We start from the raw sequence: 20,484 nt of genomic DNA on the forward strand, positions 1-20,484 counted from the left end.
ATATCAGAATTCCAAATCTGCGGAAATGAGATATATTTGTTCAGTTGTTGTTGTTCATTTACGTCGCACTAGAGCTGCACAATGGGCTATTGGCGACGGTCTGGGAAACATCCCTGAGGATGATCCGAAGACATGCCATCACAATTTTGATCTTCTGCAGGGGGGATGGCACCCCCGCTTCGGTACCCCGGCGACCTGCACGCGAATATATTTGTTCAGAGAAAGTATGCTTTTGTGTCTGATGATTTCGTAATTTATTATCATTAAAATGTCGTCTGCAATAATTAATTAGCACATTTAATATATGACTTTTGAACCCATTAAAATCTAATCTTTACGTGACGCACACCCTTTTTCAGAAAATGTATCAATTTTCAAAAAATTTTTTTTCCCTTCATGTTATTGGAAACAACCCCGAGGATGATCCGAAGATCCATCACAATTTTGATCTTCTGTAGAGGGGATGGCTCCCTTGCTTTGGTAGCCCGACAACCAGCGCGAAGTCGAACACTTTACGGTAGAACAGTGACAGGGTTGGATCTCGCAAGTAAAGAATCTATAAGGCTCGAGCCTTATAGATTCTTTAGAACTATAAATCTATATTTGCGCCACTGTAGCTTATCACGTAAATGAATTTAGAGATGCGACAGAGAATCTGATTGGCGTTTTCGTTCTATCGTTTTTCGCGAATAATTGTATTTTACTCCTCGCTCGCATCTCCAAATTCACGCATGCGATTATTTCGTAAGATTGCCGTAAGAAGAGCCCAATTAAATTTCTTCGATGTAAGCTAAGACTTACTTTTTCAAAATGTAGTGAAAAAGCTTTGAAATTATTTGTTTGGCATCTGGCATCGGCACTTCTTGTTGACTTTGTTGATGGTTGTCATAGTAACATATTTTTTTGGTGATACCTGGAAAAATGTCAAATTGTCTACTAACTACGAAGATCAAGATTCTATACACTCCCACCTATTTTGATTTCATTTTCAATAAATACATTTTGAGGATCATCTATTTAAAATGATGCACATACAAAACTATTGGTTGATAAAAGACAAGCAAGGGTGTTTACGAACGCCACTCATTTTTCACTAAGTCAAGACACACGAACTGCATTTGAATTTCAGTAAATGTTGGCGTTATTTTAATAAAATTTTGTATTTCTAGCTCTATACATGTTTTTCGTTTTATAATACTAGTTTAAAAAAAAAAATCTCTCCTAAAAACTATGTTGACCATCAATTCAGTTAAATCTAAATCCTAAGCTGGAATCATATCTGTAATCACTAAGTTGTCTTTATTCTAAAAAGTCAGGTTTGAGGTAACAATAAAAGTCTAATATTTATTCCAAAACAAATGGTCTAGTAATTCTTTTAATCTAATATTTATTATATCAAAGTCAAATATTAATTGCTGTTTTTCAGGTACAATATTTAGTATTTTTATTTTTAAAAAAAATGGAAGAAAGGAGGCAGAGTAGAACTGAAGTGTTAGATAAAGATAACAATGGACCTGGAATTGTGTATTCAACATTTGTGTCAATGGAGAGTCTTTTAGAAAAGCTCAAACTACTCAATTATGATAGTGAATTCGTTCAAGAATTTAAGATGAAATTTTTAAATAAGTAATTATGATTTTAATATTCATTTTAATTTGCCTTTTCTTTTTGTTTCTTTGTCTAAAGCTGATGTAAATTTTATTTTTGATAATTTTTTCTTAAAGTAAAAAAAAAGGTAAATTTTTTATGTTATTTTATTAGTTTTTTAAAGTATATTTCTTCCCATAAATCTTCCATTCCATTTATCATAAGGCTCTTGTCACTCGTTTTCATATAAACTTTTCAATTGAGTGTTTTATTTTCTTTTTTTTTTAACTATGTTTTTAAAGTGTAGGATTTAGTTTTTACTGAATTCGATAGCAATTTTTTTTGTTGGAAATTCTTCTGAGTCTATTACTTTAAGAAGATTTGTTTTTCGTATGTAAAGAAAAAAAAAATAGTTTAATGTTCTAAAAATTTTATATTTTCCCATTAATTATGACTTAAACTGAGTAAAAAAATTGGAAATTCAATGGTTTTTAAGACTTATAAAATCCTTATCAAATGTTTCTAAAAAACACTTAATGTACTACAATAAAATATTTTTTAAAGTTTCCATGACATTTTTTTTAAGAACTATGTTCAATATAGTTTTCAGTTCCATATAGTTTTCTAACTGAAAAGTTTTTAATCTATTTGAAAATCAAGACAAAAACTAACGTACTTCCTTTTCCTATGACTCTCCACATGCTTTTGGTGAAATAATGTAAAGTGTTGCTATAGGTAGAGAGTTCTGCTCTACGCCACATGTAGCCCATTCTGTTCGCCAATATTTGATTTTCAATTATTAACCTTGTGCAATTCAAGAATTTTGTTATTTTGACTCCCCCTCTTGCTGTTTTCTCTCCTTGTTATCATTTTTTATTGTTTTTAAGTATTTAATTATATAAATAGTTTTATCGTGCATCTAAATTTCTATCACTTTTTAAAAGTAATTGATTGTACTATTTGTTTCATCATTTAGACACTATTTTGCTATACAGACAAATCCAGGAGAACAATTCTTTATGTTTTCTTCAATTGCAGCTTGGCTCATTAGAAAGTCAAAAATAAAGTTTGACAGTCCTCAAGAGGTGAGACTTAGTCTTAGGCTTTTTTTTATTGAATTATTTGATGAATGTCATGTATGAAAGGTGACAAAATAATGTGATTACGATTTACATTGGTTACAATTAAATTGATTGAATTTTAAATTGATTACGATTTAAAACAGTATTTTCTACTGCAACAATTTTAATATGGTTATATAATTGGGTAACAAAAAAAGTGGTACAAAGATTATCAGAAAAAAAAGAAAAAAACCCTCCAAAGTCAAAGTTTTTTTTTCTTTTTAAGAAAAAAAAGACAGAAAACTTTTTTAAACATAACAATTTTATAACATAAACCAACGTTATTTTCTTTGATATTCTCAAAGAATATTGAAAACTTTGTTGCAACATTATAAAATTTTGACATTAAATGTTTTTTTTTCTTTTAAACTATTAAAGTAATTTTTCTTTTAAACTATAAAACTAATTTTTCTTTTAAACTATGAAATGTTTTTTTCTTATAAACTATATATAGCGTCATAAAAACCACAATGGCTTAATTATTAAAGGCACTCAGTTGCCTCTGTGAAAAAATGGTTTTATTCTCAAAGATGCCTTGAAGCCCATCCAGAATGAAATCTATGAATACCAGTTTAGATAGTAAAAGAGGCTTGCTTGAAATTCTGCTACAAAATTACTTTAACCTTTTTAATTCTATTGGCCCAGTAAGAGCTGTTCCGGGATTGTTTACATACATATATATGAGTTAAAAATATAGAGAAATCATGAAAAATTATTAAGATTAACAAAAATAGAAAAAAAAATGTTTTAAAATAATACTTAAAAAGAAATTATTTAATAAAATATATTAAGAAGCTGGAAAACAAGATAAGGAAAGGATATAATCTTTTCATCAGCTCACACGATTATATCCGCAAAAAGGAGTGCTTTCTAATATTGTATCAACACAATAGTGTAAGGAACACTAAAAAAAAACAAACTTTTTTTTGAAACAAAAATAGAACACATTAAGAAAAAATATCTATACAAAATAAAACATATCAAGCAAAAAACTGAAAATACATAATAAAACACAAAATGAAATCGAGTAGTCAATTCAAATGAACTGGAATCTTTCAAGAATGATTTAAAATATTTTTGTAATAAGATTGCCAGATTACAAAATATGAAAAGGGAAGTGCAAATAGTGTTAGAAGCGTAAATAGAGGGATCTTGTATTCTTTTATATCGCCTTCTTACTGAATTTGTTAGTATACCTTGGATTGGCCCGAAAATGAATTTGCACAAGATAATAATATATTATATATATAGTGGCATAAATGATGTTTAATTAATTCTATTGTAGTGTAAAAATTTGAAAGGGTGACGCTCAAATTGTTAAAATTTTTTTTTGTATTTATTTACTTTTTCAAAAGAATCATGTTAACAGTAAGTTTTAGAGTATTGATAACTTGATGTTAGAAAATTTTAAGCAATAGATTCTGACCATATTATCACTTAAATAAAATGTTTCAAATGTATGCTATGGTTTCAACAATTATTTTGATAATTTATTTTATTATTAATTTCTCTATTTCAGTTCGATGATCCCAATGGTACCATTGCTAGTATATTGGAGCAAGTTAAACAAATGGTTTGTTTTATATTTTTACCCTTCTGCTTTGTTCTTTAAACTGAGTTATCAAATTATAAAGCCTTTTGTTTTGCTTTAGGGAGTTCATGTTGACTTTCCTCCGAGTAAATTGAAACAAGGATGGGGTGAACATGTCATTCTTGTGCTCTCTCATTTGGCTGATGAGGCACTTAAAAGAAATAATTTCACATGGAAAAGGTGATTTAGAAAAATAGTAAAGGATACAAGAATGTTTTGTTCTGATAACAATTGGCAAAAATCATAATTTAAAAAAAAAATTTTTTTTTTTTCTATATTGAAGTTGAAATTTTTTTTATTTCAATAAAATTTTTTTTCCTTATTAATCAGATTTTAAAAAAAAATTTCAATAAGATTTTTCTTTTGTTTTAAATCCATTTTCTTTTAATAACCAATAAAAACTCAGAATAAAGTGTATTAATAATGTTTGCTATTATTTAAAGATAATTATAAATAATATTTAATTATAAATATAATTATTTAAAAATAATTATTAAAAATCGTTATAAATAATAGTTATAAATAATATTTAATTATAAAAGTAATTATTTAAAAATAATTATTAAAAATAGTTATAAATAATAGTTACAAATAATATTTAATTATGAAAATAATTATAAATAATATTAATTATAAAAATAATTATAATTATAAATAATATTAATTATAAAAATAATTATAATGATTAATAATTTTATTTATAAGTAGAATAATTAAAATTTCTAACTAAAATAGTAAAATTTTTTCTATATAATTATTACTAACTAATCACTACAAAATTAAATGCATAGTTATTTTTGTTAAAGCTCAAACCCAAACACCCATAGTCAATTTTTAACATCAAAGACAAAACTTGTCAGTTAGATATCAAATGAAGAATAAATTAGTTTAGATCAAAAAACATAAAAAAACTAACAATTCTAAATTATTATGAGCAGAACTTCCTTCATTGTTTATATACACAAACTATATGTTTAATAAGCTTTTAAAATGTACTGGTATTTAAATAAACAAAACTAAATTGACATAATTTAGTTTTGTTTTTATAAATACCACTTGATTGTTATTAAATAAACAAATTTCAGTTTGTTTATGAAACAAACAAATATTGTAAATCACAAATTCTTTTACACACAGTTAAAAAAAAAATCATGATACTCTTAACTGCATTTTATTTTTATCTCATTTTTAAAATTTTTTTTTTATTAATTTATTTTGAACATCAAATAGGAATTTAAATATATTCCCCTAACATTTTTTCTCGAGATAAAACCTTCAATATCAATAAAATCTGATTTTGAAAAAAAAATATTCCAATAAATTCTTACTATACTTTTAAGAGAACGTCTATAATTTATATTGAAAAAATATTGTTTACTTACGTCAATGATTTATAAAAAAATCAATTGATTTATATCAATGATTTTTAAAAAAAATATCAATAGACTTAAATTATACGAAAGTTAATTTAAGTTTAGAAGTTATTCTAACTAATCTTAATTAAGAATTTCAATAGCTTTTTGACTTTATGAGTCTAAAAGAATTTTGCCACACGTGAGACTAAAATTTAAATCTCGTGGGACTTTTTTTGAACTATTATGAAAACTTTCATGTGTCATAATAATTTTTGACAGGGCCATCATTTTGCCCAATGAAGATGAAGGAAATGATTCTATCATTGAAACTGATGATGCAGAAGTCACTTTAGAGAAAATTGAAGAAGAAATGATTGCTGTAAGATTTTTCTTCTTCCATCTTTAATGTTAATACTTAATAAAATGGCTAATATAATTTTACACAAGAAAACATTACAGTCCATGCAATTAAATGTTTTCTGAATTATTTGTGAATTGATGAAAATTATTTTGACTTTTATATTTTTGGATCTTATGAAGTGTATGTTCGCAGTTGAGCATTTTCAGCAAAAAGTTCCAAAAATGTGTTTATATGCATAAAACAATAACTTCAACTAAAAATTCTCAAAAATTAATTTTATACAAATTTTGAAACTATTGGTTCATTTCATTATCTAAATATAAAAGACTGTAAAAAACGTACATAATATTCTCTGTTTAAAAAGATAATGTAATTTGTTTGTTGTTGAAGATTTTGTAATTATTTCTGCTAAAATTCTTTCAAAACAATTTTTAACCAAGCAATATGTGATGACATAAAATATTTTAAATTCCAACAAGAGCATTACCTGAATTGGACCTTTGGTTTATTAAATATCAGATCAGACAGTTTGAGAAATAAAATGGTTTCTAAGTTATCATGTTTTAAGTGCTGTTTCTACTTCATAACTATTGAAAAAAGATAATAATATTTTATTTTAGTTGCATGCAATTTAGGTAATTTGAGTAATATTATTTGTAAGTTATCCATGACATACATAAACTAACTGAATGAGTTTAGCTATTGTAACAATGATATCAATAGATGTCTAACACTTTTTCATCACTTCAGAATCATCCGGTATCCAAATCTATTTTTTTACATCTACTAATTTTGTCAGATTCTTAACTGCATTCTTTTATTAGTTCTTTTGTCAAGGAACATAAAAAAAGACTTTTTTTGTGCCTTAAATGAAAATTTAAACTTTAATTTTTTGACATAGATATAATTTTTTGCTAAAAAAACTAGATTTAATGGTGAAATATTATTTTGACTTTAAAAAGTAATTTAAAAATATTTAGTTTAAAAAAAAGTTCAAATTTAGCAACAAAAAAAAATGTTTTTTTTTTTTTTCTCTTAGGTTGTATCATTAAAATCAAATAACATTTATCAATTTACACACAATCAATATTTAACACAAACATTTTCATTTTTAAAACTGTTTGTTTTCTTCATATTGAAATTTTTTAAGCATTTTAGCATCAGCATAGAAGATACTGGCTATAGACAGACAAAATTGAACAAAATAGTTATAAGTAGTTGTTGCAATCTTATGACATTTATAGAAATAACACATTACTATTTCATAAAAGACTTTTTATCGAGTAGTAATGAATAGTAAAAATAAAAATTATGCAAAAATTTTTTAAAAACAAATCTCCAATTTGTCAAATTTTTTTTTTCTCTAAGGTCATATCATTAAAATCAATAAACATTTCTCAATTTACACACAATCAATATATAACACAAACAATTTTATTTTTAAAACTGTTTGTTTTCTTCATATTGAAAATTTTTTAACACAACTGTTGCAATCTTACGACATTTATAGAAACAACACATTACTATTTGATATAAGACTTTTTTCATGTCATATGAAAAGATTTTTCAAAATGCATTCTTAAGAAGAAGTTTATTGTATGGGACATTTAGTTTAAACAATTTGTGTTTTTTCTAGATCCCTAAGTTTTATTCAAATGCTCATTACATTTGATTAATTTATCACTACATTTTTCAATCTATTTGACGCTTTTCATGAATATGAAAATGTAATTAGTTTAGATTATTAACACAGAAATGAATTATGTTGTAATTGTTTTCAGGAAACATTTGAGAATGATTCTGAGGAAGAAGGAGAGGTGCTAGATTTAGAAGCTTTGAGAAACTTGTCTCTTGCTAACCAGGTAAAATTCAATTCATTTCTATAAGTGTCTTGTATTTCAGAATAAGTATAAATTAAATTTTTTCATGCTCATTTTTTATTGATAAAAGCATTAATTATATTACATTTTGATTTATTAGTTTAGCACCTTTAATATCTTTTTTTCAACTGGTCATAAATTTCAATTTTTTGAATTTTTAACTTTATCGTTTTCAAAACATCTTTTTTACTACATTATTTACTTTCAACTACATTTTCATTATGTGGCTATGTAAAATTTTAAATGAGAGAGTTTAAAAAAACTTAAAAACTTAGAGTTGCATTTATAACAGCTAGATTTTAATTTTTAAAAAATTTTTATTTTCTAAAATTTTTTAAAAATAGGAGTAAGTGTCAATGACACCCAAAACTTTTTTTTACAAAAACGTTTCTAATTTTTTTAGCTGAGATGTATGTTTTTAAAATTGGCAAAGACAATATTTGTATATGGTGGAATTGCCTGAAAGTATGTTAATATTTATGGTTTTACTTCATATCTTATTAAATTCTATAGATATTTTTTCCCTTAAGAATAGTCTTATTGAATAATTAGTCACTTAAGCAATATGGCTAATTATAAAAGAAAGATTTCGAAAGCTTTCAAAATAACCTGCCTTTATTAAGCTTTAAATTTTTCATAAACAACAGGACTACAATATTTTCCAAGTTAAAATAAAATCCATCCTTTTCCATCTTTACAAACTCGAACGATAAATGGCTTTATTCTTTCTATTTATGTGTGGTGTTTGTGTCTGAATGAAATCATTCTAAAGTGTGAAGAGGGTCACATAAGAATGTTTTTTTTAAACATTGGGTTTTAATATGTAAAGTTTTGGGAGCCCCTGTGTTGAAGTTTTAAAGTAACTATAAGTTTTCTATATAACTTTTTGGGTGAATAATCTTGGTGTCATTTGTAGCTTCTTTGTTTCCATTACTTATTACTTTGAGGGAAAAAAGTACTGGTGTTGCAATGCTTTTAAGTATTACGTACCTGCCAAGTCTCCTGTTTTTTTAACGAAGATTTCTGTCTTTACGACTATCTCCTGTTTACCGGCATATTCCCATAACCTGTACATTTTTCTGTATTTGTTGAAAATTTTTTAAAGTAATTTTTGCCGTTAAAGTACCCGCTGATGGCAAAAATACCTCTCTTATTTCTCAACAGATGGTGCTATTGCCAGTACTACAGTATGTTGAGTGTTTATTAAGTAATTATAAACAATGGCTTAAAAAAAATCTTCTTTAGATTAAGATTTATATACATATTTGTTACTTAGGTATCAAAAATTGATGTAGCCTAAAAAATTTCACTTGTAAAATCTCCGTAGATAAATTAAGTTTGGTTTTTTAGAAAAAAGGAGATGATATGAGGCCTGTTTACATTACTTATTCCATTACTACTTGTTTTCATCACTTATTAGTTTTGCCTTTTGGAGAAAAAGTACTGGTGTTGCAATACTTTTAAATATTGGATTTTTAGATCAATTAACTTTGGTTTTTCAGGGGAAAGGGGAGGATATGAGGCCTGATGAGGTAATGGAATCAAATCTGGATGTGGTGGAATGGAAGATGGAGATAGAGAGAGTCATGCATCACCTTAAAGTCACAGTCAGGAATGACTCAAGGGTAGATTCTTTTTTCAATTGAATATTACATGGAAAAAAATATAATTAAATGTTTTTATTGTAAGAAGCTTTTGGTTTTTATAATTTCCTTTTGCATGGTACCATTATATGTTATAATCTAATACCCGACAGTGAATATTAAGCGGAGATATTGGGCCATATATGAATGCAGTATATAAGGAACAATTTCTTCATTTTAACGCACTTTTAAACATATACTGTGATACCACAATGGACATTACATATTTTCTAGCTTTTAAAATTTCTTTAATTTTTTTTAACTTATTTTTTTAATCACACTAAACCAAATTTTAATTAAATTAAATCAATTAGATAATTTTTATAAAAAGTGAACATAAATATTTTATTCTTTTTCTTATCGATTAATGTAATGGCAAACTTTTTATTTAAATACTAATGTAGACTCATTAATTCACCATCGCCCCTAATCGAAAACAAAAATCTATTTATATCTCTTTATACTTAATTTCTTACCACAAATATGTTTGAGTTGCATGGTTATGTTATCTTTCAATAAATCACCAACCTTGGATCTCTTCCATGCTCCTAATTGTCTGTTGGGAGCAATTCAAGCACTTTTTAATTTGGCTTTTGATTAGGCAGGTCATGGGGGATTTTATCTCCAATGGCTTGCCCTTATTAACTTAAAATTTATTTAATTTAGAAAGTCTTATGGATAGAATAATAATTTGTATCTCGAGCTCTACAAATACTACTAAATAAAAGTTTTGTTATAATTATGATCCAGTTTCCATCTTCAACTGTCATTTTTCATTATCCTGTTTTCATCACATTCTTCCATTAGTCAATTATAGCATACAACTTCAACCGCAACTGATTTCGTCTTTATATATACATAGATACTACTTATATATTGTGCCACGTTCTGGGATACCTAATCTGTCTATAATAATATTTTTTGGTATGGTTATGTTATAATATAATACCTGACCAACTCTGAATATTGTATGAAGCATTTGGTTTTTACATACAGTATTAGCCTCAAATGTTTTACCTATTCATTAGTAAAAAAAAAAGTCAAATTTCAATATTTTGTAAATTAATGAAATGTTTATTATTTTAATACTGAAATGAAAGACAAAAATTTCCTTTGTAAGACCGTGCTTTGAAATATTTTAAAAAAGCTGTTAGAAGTATTTCTTAAATTTTAGAAATAATGAAATTTCTAAAAAATATTAAATGCTTGATAGCAATTATTTAGTACACTAATAGTTATTTTTTATAGTGTGTAATTAATTATTTTGTGTTGTGAATAATCATTTTTGATTCTTTAACTAGAGAAATATAATTTAAAATTAAACCTTCTCATGTAANTCAACACTTTGTCTAATCTTAATATAGTCTTTTCTCAATATAGTCTTTTCTCAATATAGTATTATCTCAATATAGTATTATCTCAATATAGTATTATATCAATATAGTATTATCTCACTATAAGAGGATATTGTACTCCTCATATTTATCAAGACAGTCAAGTGGGTCTGCTGTTAAAAATTATGCCATAATAACTTGCCAGTCTTTTACCCCAATTGCTATAAATTTCTGATTCCATATACTTGAGCTATTGTTGTTTTGCCTTGCCCCCCCTTTTTTTTATCAGTGAAAGGTTTTGATACAAAAAATTTTCTTAACTGGATTTTTTCCCCAGCCATTCTAGCAATATATGAGCAGCCCAATTCATTAATTTAATTTTAATATTTTTGATGATAATGAATAAGGGTTTTAGGATGTTTAATCTTATGACAGTAAAAGAAAAATTATTATTAATACTGTATTATAATTTTTTTTCCTACTGGTTCCCCCCCCCCCCTTTTTCTTGTGTTTATTGGTAGGGTAATGTGGCTTTCCTCAAGCACTGAGGTTATAAAAATATAAAAGATAGGCTTAAATATATGTTTATACTATTTGATATGTGAACTCATAAAATTTTTTATCACTTTAATGGTGTTAGAATAGAAATAGCTGATAAAAAGTAAAGATGCACTGACATCTAATACAAATTATTTTTTCATTTCTAAGAAAATTATAGATAATATATATATATATATTTGGTTATTAACTTTCAAGAACCTATTTTCGATAAGATTAAATTTCATAATTTTTTTGAGAATTTAATTCCATTAAAAGATAGTAACCTAATTAAAAGCTTTAAATATAATAAATTTCTTGGTAGAACTATTTTTAATTATAATGACATTAGCAAAAAATTATTGAAAATTAATCTATCCGATTGTGAATGTCACTACGAAGAAAAAAAATATTTTGAATTCATTGATAATCATCATAAACATATTATTACTGGTAATTTAAATATTATAGAAACTTGATGCTCAAAGGTACAAAATTTAGACCCATTTACCATAGATCAATTAATAAAATAAGCTCAATAATTTTTGTTTAAAAATATGGGCTGTTTATTGTTACTCTAGAAACTTTGTTTTCTATAATAAGGAAAATTTAATTTTAAATAACAGTAACAATTCTAAAATTTGTTAAATTTAAATTATAAATTAAAATTCTTAAAATTTTCTAAATTTTGAAATTACCCTTTTAGATGAAGCTATAATAATAATGCAATCTTCTGTAAAAAAATCTCTGTTGAACTTTTAAATAAGGAGTTAAAAATAGTAAAAATTTTAAGCTTAGTAATTTAAATAATAATAATATCATTAAAAGTTTTCACCTTTATATAAGAGGTTAGTTAAAAGTAGCTTAATTGTTAATCCAAAATTTCATAAAATTAATATTAAATTTAAAACAATCATCTGCAGGTCTTATACTTACCTAACTAACTTGACACAATTTTCTCTAACTACTTAAATAAAATTATTTACAATATTATTAAAGTTTTTTCTTGCATTATCACTAATAATCAAGCGATTTTAGAAATCATTAAACAAAATAAAATTAATTCTATTGATACTTTTGATTTGCAGGATCTTTTCAATAGCATTCCTCTTTCTAAACTAAAATATGTTCTTTTGAATTATTACTATGACCATAGGAATATTCTTAATTGTGATTTTGATTATTGGAAAATTCTAATTAATATTTTTCTTTAAAATAATTAAATTTACAATTGAAACATATTTTTATTCAAATTGATGGAATACCACAAGAATCTAATTATTCACTCTTAGCTAACTTATTTGTACACTATTAAAAAATTATTCTCTTAATTTTAAATTTGTTTCTAAATTTACTGATAATTTAATTATCTTTAGTTTTCAAAATTATTCAATTTTGTTTAATAATATTTACCCTGAGTAAAATAATCTTGCTTCGTAATCATGATGATGTAATCTGGCAAACTTATAATGAAAATAATTTAAATCATTTTGAAAGGTTCTGGAATGTTCATTCAAGCTCATTTGAATTCATTACTTGCTTTATCCCTTTGTAACTCAACAACTCTGATTTAAGAAATATTTACGCGGATGTTAGAATACATTATATTAAGCGTGTAAAAAATAATGAAAAAATTAAGATCTTAAAATAAAATTTAATGATAAAAAGTATTTTGAACGTCTCCAATATCGTGAAAAATAGCACAAAAATTCAAATATATTTAAAACTTCATGTGAAAAATTTTGAAATTGTTGTTTTTATGGTAACAAAGTCTCACACCACATTTTTCAAACCCTCCTTAGCCAAATATACAATCAAGGGGATTGTTGTAAAAAAATTGTATGCCCTGCAATTATGTCGTGGAACAATTCTTGCTAAACACATTATAATATTGGTAGCTACACCAAGACTTGGTTTCCCCCGAGTTTGCAATATTTTCTTTACCTGAATTTGGTTTGATTTTATAGGTAAATCCAGCTCATTATAGGATTGAATTTTCATGTATGTTGCAGATATGTAACGCGGTGATACAAGGGGTTAAATATTATATTTTGTATTTTATTCTGTATTTTTCTTCCCTTTAATTTTCTATTCATATATTTTTTACTTAATATGTTCTATTTTTGCTTCAAAGTTTTATTCTGGTGCTCCTCACACTGTTATATTGATATATTTTGCTTTAGCTATATTAGTACAATATTAGAAAGCACTCTTTTTTGTGCATCGTGTGAGCTGATGACGAGATTATGTTTTTTCATTATTTTGTTTTTTGATTTTTTTTTAATATTTTGAATAAAATTTAAAAAAAATTATTTTTAACCATATTTTATTTTAATATTTTTTTTCCGTCTCTCTTTTAATTAATCTTTATTATATTATTTTCCATGTTTTCTCCATATTTCTAACTTGGAAGCCACTCTTTATAGCTTTGGAAGCCTATAAAGCTTGTGAGCCACGGATCTAATAAACTGACAGAAATTTTAACTCCTTAGGATTGGAGGAGCCATTTAGATCAGATTCGGCAACATCGCAAGAACATGGATGAAACATTGTCAACCACAAAACTACAATTGGACAAATTGCACTCTGACATCAGTCGCTCTCTAGAGAAAATAGGTAGCCGAGAAAAATACCTCAATAATCAACTGGAACAACTGATATTAGAGTATCGCACAGCTCAGGACCAACTGTCGCAGGTTAAAGAACAGTACAAATCAGTTAGTGGGGGTGTTACTGAAAGGTCTCGGACATTATCTCAGGTATGTAATTTAGTGGAATTCGGAACAAAAGTTCATGATTAGTTACCAGTTGTATGAGTCTATGCTACTCCTGTACTACACTATCTGGCCAAAAGAATCTGGACACTTAGTGGTATACCACTAAGTGTCCAGATTCTTAGACTTAGAGCGCCCTGAGGCACTTATTAAAATGATTTTGGTCACACTTTTGCATCGATAACAGCCTGCACGCGTCTGGGAAGACTTTTCAAAAGTTTTTTTTTTATAGGAATTGACTTCTATCATAGATGAAGTGACTGCTTGCTGTGAGGAGGGTCGTTTCGGCTGGCTACGTCATTTGCTCTCTAATTCGTCCCAAAGGTGTTCTATAGGATTTAGATCGAGGCTCTGAGAAGGCCAGTCTAGTTTTTGAACACCCATTTTGTCAAACCGCGTCTGTGCAAGCCTCAGTGTGTCAATGGAGCAGTTATCCTGCTGGAAGAGACAATGGGCCTTCCCCTGAAATATTGGCATAAAGTTGCTACATTGCCCAGAATGTCTACATGCATCTCAGAGTTCATGTTTCCAACCACAGGAATTAACAAACCCTGGCAGAACCACTAGAAACACCTCCACACCATTATGCTTCTACCGCTATAACAATTGAGTGTCCGGATACTTTTGGCCAGATAGTGTATTTGTCACACAATATGTATTGCATAGTTTCCAAGTCCACTAGAAAACCTAATAGGTTGCTTAATTTTGTTAATACCTCTTAGTAAAATACTGTGGGTTAAGGGATCGAGTAACCCAGGTTCGAATCCCAGCGGAGGGTGGTTGATACGAATTCTGTTCCAGGCTCGCAACACAATGACCACAGTGCTGATGTAAAATTTCCCTAGCTGGCCGCCCAGTCATAGGTTAGAATCCCTGTACCGTCTGACTGACTTTGTTCCTCTCCATGTAACGTGAATGCTGGTTAGTTCCATCAATGGGTCCTCCATAAAGTCTGTTTTCTCACAATACTGGATCTAGGAGTTCCCTTGTCTCCTGGATTAGGTTCGAAATTGCAAAGCTATAAAGTTGAACATTGATGGTCGTAGGTATAAGCATGGGCCGGCGATTCAATGCACGGTTATAATAAAATGTTTTTTAGTCTTCTGGTTTAATTAAGTATTCTGTTAAACTCTATATATTTTAGAAAATTCTCAAAAATTGACAAAGTTTTTAAATTTTTATTTTTATTTTTTCTGTTGTGTACTTAATTAAGTACTAGAAATAGATAATAATGTGAGTATCAAATATAAAACAAATTAAAATACAGTAATGACCCGTTTATTCACGAGTTCCGCAAATAAATCGAAAATTGTAGTGCATGTTAATTTAACACTTTTATGAAGTATGTATGCATTTTTTCCCCTTTACCATTCTTTGTTTTAGTGATTTAGATGTAGAACAAATATTTCTGTTGTATGTACCCTTGTCAACTATTCCTGGGGAAAAAGTCAAATAATTTCAAACAGTCCTTAATATTCAGATATTGTGGAAAATTATCCTAAAGTATTTTTAAAATTCTCGAAAAGCATCTGAATTATTTTCATAATTTGATCTTCATTGCACAAATTCTTTTACTTTTAAATTATAATTGAAATGATTATTATTAAAATTCGAAAGTTTAGTGAAAATGAAGAAAATCTGTTTTAGATTAACATTAAAGTCAGGGATTTGCAAAGTTATTGGTTGGTTGGTTCTAAGGCCACTTGTCACACGGGCAAGCCTGTTTGGTGAAACCGAGCAAATTTAAGGCAGAGTGTGCGATTCTTGTTTTTCAGTGGCGCCATCTATGGCAAGAATTCGACTTCTGCCACATCATACGTCACACCTGTTTATAAGGCGGACCCATTCATACATCCATTCATTCATCCACAGATCGTAATTTTGACCTGAATCAGAGAACAATCGATCTCCAATCCAGTACCCCCAGAGATATTGATTTGTTATGGGAACATGGAGGACTGTGAGACTCGACACAATTTTAACGTGCATCAGTCACCAACTACAGTCTTCGGCCGGCGGGGTTCGAACCCACGAACTCTCGGACATGGGGTCAGCGCCCTACCGATCAGGCTGTACCGGCCTTGCAAAGTTGTTCTGGTATTAGTTTGTTATTGCTGTAATTTAAAATTGTGCTTGTCTCTCTTTTGAAATTCCTTAAAAATAGATCAAATTGTATTCAAAACCAAAGATTTTTTTCTCCTAAAGATCACAGAGGAACTGGATCAAGTGAAGCAAGAAATGGATGAGAGAGGATCCAACATGACGGATGGAAGTAGGTTTTTTTTTCTTTCCTACTGATAGATATTTTTATGTTTCTTTCCAAAGGCCTCTTCCTTTATGACCATCAGGGGGTTGTGAGGCAAACTGGATGTTAAATAAAAAAATATTTTAATCTTTACAGGCACTTTTATGTAGTGCAGAATTGATCAGGGCTAAAGAGAATAGAAGGGCTGGTTCACTCCTTTGAAGTTGCTCTCGCCGCGCCAATCCTCCGATTTTCTCTAGTGACGTCACTTTGGCGCAAAGCTCGCACTTTTACTTCAAGAACGGAGCTTTCGGCCTTACTAGCTCTAACTAATATTGGAGCATTTCTTTTTGCGAGATATTCTAAGACATTTGTTATTTTCTATAATGACTTTCCTCAGTTTTTGCAGTGAATTTACAAGAATTTAAAACTATTATCGAAATGCCAGTTTGCGCGATTGCAACTTGCAAAAATTCTGATATAAAAACAAAAGGAAAAAGTATAATTTTTCGCGTGTTCCCTAAAGTAAATGAACAACTATGTAAAGAATGGATTCCGAAATGACACAGTTAATATAAAACAGCAATACGTTTATTCTGTCGTAAAGAACTTTTATAAAAATTCATTATCTAAATAGAAACCGCCTCGTTACTTCATAAAGAAAGGCAGGTGAAAAGAATTAAAAAATAGATAAAGTCAAAGAAAATTAAAATGTAAGTAAAAAGTATAAATAAAATATATAGTATATAGTTGAAATTCTCCTAATTTCATAACATATTTTTTAATGTAGTTATTCTAAATATTTATGATTTTTTTTAAAAATTATATTCTCTTCAATTTAAATATCTATAAATTATATCATCGTAAATTTAAATGTCTATAAACAATTGTAAAATTTCTAATGTCATTATGAACCTAAATTATTATTTTGTTTCAGTAATTAGCGTTTAAGGTTGATGTTTCCTAATGATTAAGTATGAACAAATTGCTATTAACGACATATTTTAAAATCAGGGATTCTAAATTTAACTTAACTTATCTTTATAAAAGAATATGTAGATAAAAAAAGTGTCGATATATGCCTTCATTTTTCTTAATAGTTAAAGTTAAAACTGAACTTTTTAAAATAAAGTATTTATCGTGTCATTTTCACCAACTAGCAAAACATTTTTATAAGTTTAAAATGGTATTTTTTTTATATAATAACCAAGAAAGTTTTTTTTGAACTATGTTTATGAACGGAAATAATGTGTTAATTACGTAAAGTTTGAAAGCTAATAACCAGAAAAAGTCTAACTTATTTTTACAAAGAGAAAAAAGCAAAGTTATCATAATATCTTTGCTTGCGATCTCCGAGATCTGTGGACACAGTGACGTCATGAGGAGGGAAATCGTAGCTTCAGCTCTAAGAGCGGAGTGAACTAGCCCTTCTATTCTCTTTAGCCCTGAGAATTGATTGTATTCCAGGTATACTTTGGAATTCTGAATTTTTCCTATCATTCTTCTAGGTCTAAAAATTAAAAGCAGGGCATGCGATTTTTCCACAAGAATCGTGAATATTGTGTCGTATCTCAAATTAAACATAAACATTGAAAATATAAACATTGTAGAGTACATAATATTGCAAACATTTGACTCAGTAAAGCAACTCTCATAATATTGATTAGTTTACAAGACCCAATTCAACCTTTTAGTTTTGCATCCAACTCAGACTGCAACACTGTTCATTTCTTTATGTGAAGATACTTGAGTATCGATGTTTGTCCTCGCTGACTAAAAGCTTCAAGACGCCAAAGGGATTTTGAACTCACAAAAATTTAAAAAGAAATTATTGAGGTTTTTCCTAGGTGGCTACGAATTATACCTTTCGAGTTAGTGACCTTTAGGGACTTCTTTTTCCTCCTTATCTTTTTATTATTTTTTTTCATGTCCGGAAGTTACCAAAACTTGACGTTTGTTTTGGCGTATATATCGATACAGAAAACTTCTCCATTCCATTACTATTGTTTGGACAGTGAAGTTAATTCTTTCTTTTTTGGCAATGAACTCTATATTGAGCCGTGGTGGCTCAGGGGATAGAACGTTCGTCTTCCAATGAGGTGAACCGGGTTCGAATCCCAGCAATGACTGTTCGATACGAATTCCGCATCCGGCTTGCACTGACCATAGTGCTGACTTAAAATAGCCTCAGTAGTAGACGGATCATGAGTTAGAGTGCCCCTTGCCGTCAGGCTAACCGCAGGAGGTCTTCGAGGTTTTCTTCTCCATGTAACGCAAATGCTGTCTAGTTCCATCAAAAAGTCCTCCACGAAGGCAAATCTCTGCAGGAGTTCCCTTGTCTTCTGGATTGGGTTCGAAAATTCAGGGCTATGGAGTTGAACATTAGTAGTTGTAAGTCCTAAATTGGGTCGGCTGCTCAACGATGGTTATAAAATAAAATTAACCCTATATTCAATATAAATACTAAGCAGAGTGGAAAAACTATTTTATGTTTTTAGAAAATAAAATATTAGTTTTGTAGGGGAAAAAAATAGTGCGTGGAGTCCCTCCGCGCGGAAGAAGTTAAACTTCGCAACCTGCGACGTTAATTGTAGAAGAATCAGCAGTCGTAGAAGGATCACTAGTTCTATTCAACGACTCTTTTTACTGCTCCGCTCGCTTCCGTGCTCTGTAATCACGGTAATATTGTGCATTTTTCCCTCTTGAACCAGTGGAAGTGCTTGTGGTTGCCTCATCGTCTCGCCATGGAAAATGTATTTGTATTAATAATGTATGTGAATGCGTCATAATGTAATTTCAGAAGAGAAAACCTAACAATCAATTGATATTCACAAGAGACGTACCTTCACATAACCTGCTTAAATCCGTCACATTGTCCGTGGGATTGTTTTCACTCATTTTTTTTCAATTGTTATCCACTAAATTTGAAAATAAAAAATACTACCCTACTTAAATTATATGTATATCAAATCGAGCTAAAAAATATTTATAGAAAAACAGTAATTTTATGCTAGTGAGAACCAAAACAATATGGAAATGAATGAGGGAAAACTGGATCCTACCACGTGATTTCCCGGCCAATAAAAACGTTGCGTTAAACGTTTAACGCAACCTTATTGAAAGTCGCATAAGAAGTATCACTTCAAAACTCTGGTCAATGGATTATATTTTGTTTTGTTTTTGTTTCCTCAGAGCCTTTGGTGAACATCCGTAAAGCACTGTCCAAACTGAAAGTAGAATTGAGCCAGATGGATGTCCGAATTGGAGTAGCCTCTCACACACTCCTGCAGGCAAAACTGAAAGAGAAGGGAAATTTGCAGAGAGCCATCAACAATCCACCCATTACCATCTTCTAAGAGATTGTGTTCTTGAGTGCAATAAATTTATTTTGTATATATTCAAGTCTGTCATACTCATTACATTTTTTAAAAAAAGTTATTGTTACAAATGTAGTTAAATCATGGTGTGTAGCGTTTTTAAAAAGCCCTTAAAGGTGCTTTTTTCTTTGGGTGTTTTTAAAAAGTGCCTTTTTCCCTTTTCAAAAATGAGATTTTTTGTTCTTTACCATGTCGATTTTTGCCACGGATTATGGAAAAGCATACCTTTTACATTGTTCTGTTCAACGCTTTCACAATTCATTTACCCACAATCCATTTCGGCGTACCATCGATCCATAGCGTATGAAAGCGCCAATCATTTTACATGTTTGATGAAATGCTTGCGAGTCTGTATGTGCGTCTACTGAGCTGGGTTCGGTGAGATTATTACCTTCTCATGTGCTACTCTGCTGTATTTTGCAAGATGTTTTCGATTTCAGACTTCATTTTCCAACCTCTGATATCGAACCGAAAAATCTCTCGATCATTTTATAATAGCTAATATAATCAAGAAAAGAGTTCTTTGTCAGAAACTTGTTATTTTCTCATGATCATCTAAAGTCTTTGAAAATAATTTTGCATTTTGTTAATGTATATAGTGCTTAAAAATATTTTTTGAGTGCTTAAAAAGTACTTGAAAGGTGCTTATTTTTTGTAGAAAGATTTAACTGCGCACCCT

General features: G+C 28.6%; 1 protein-coding gene across 3 annotated transcripts; it reads left to right on the forward strand.

The window, feature by feature from the left end:
* The first annotated feature begins 838 nt into the window (after positions 1 to 838).
* On the forward strand, positions 839 to 19,825 carry LOC107449415 (intraflagellar transport protein 57 homolog). 3 transcript variants are annotated; one of them, XM_016064968.4, is made up of 11 exons: positions 839 to 1,323; positions 1,427 to 1,626; positions 2,564 to 2,672; positions 4,228 to 4,281; positions 4,361 to 4,479; positions 5,934 to 6,033; positions 7,797 to 7,877; positions 9,398 to 9,520; positions 13,902 to 14,168; positions 16,389 to 16,455; positions 19,621 to 19,825. In XM_016064968.4, the coding sequence occupies exons 2-11, from the start codon at positions 1,460 to 1,462 to the stop codon at positions 19,782 to 19,784; spliced, it is 1,251 nt and encodes a 416-aa protein (XP_015920454.1). In that variant the 5' UTR covers positions 839 to 1,323; positions 1,427 to 1,459; the 3' UTR covers positions 19,785 to 19,825. The 3 variants fall into 3 exon arrangements, with proteins under 3 accessions (XP_015920454.1, XP_015920524.1, XP_015920598.1); XM_016065038.4 differs by having other exon boundaries at positions 839 to 1,128; XM_016065112.3 differs by having other exon boundaries at positions 859 to 1,134.
* The last annotated feature ends 659 nt before the right edge of the window (positions 19,826 to 20,484 follow it).

Source organism: Parasteatoda tepidariorum, chromosome 2, assembly GCF_043381705.1.
Source record: "Parasteatoda tepidariorum isolate YZ-2023 chromosome 2, CAS_Ptep_4.0, whole genome shotgun sequence".
NCBI lineage: Eukaryota > Metazoa > Arthropoda > Arachnida > Araneae > Theridiidae > Parasteatoda > Parasteatoda tepidariorum.

Bases quoted from the DNA above. Each gene is read 5' to 3' on its own strand.
- LOC107449415 (XM_016064968.4), top strand. From the start codon at position 1,460: ATGGAAGAAAGGAGGCAGAGTAGAACTGAAGTGTTAGATAAAGATAAC. The intron at 2,673-4,227 runs GTGAGACTTAGT...TCTCTATTTCAG, and splicing joins AGTTTGACAGTCCTCAAGAG to TTCGATGATCCCAATGGTAC. The intron at 16,456-19,620 runs GTAGGTTTTTTT...TTGTTTCCTCAG, and splicing joins ATCCAACATGACGGATGGAA to AGCCTTTGGTGAACATCCGT.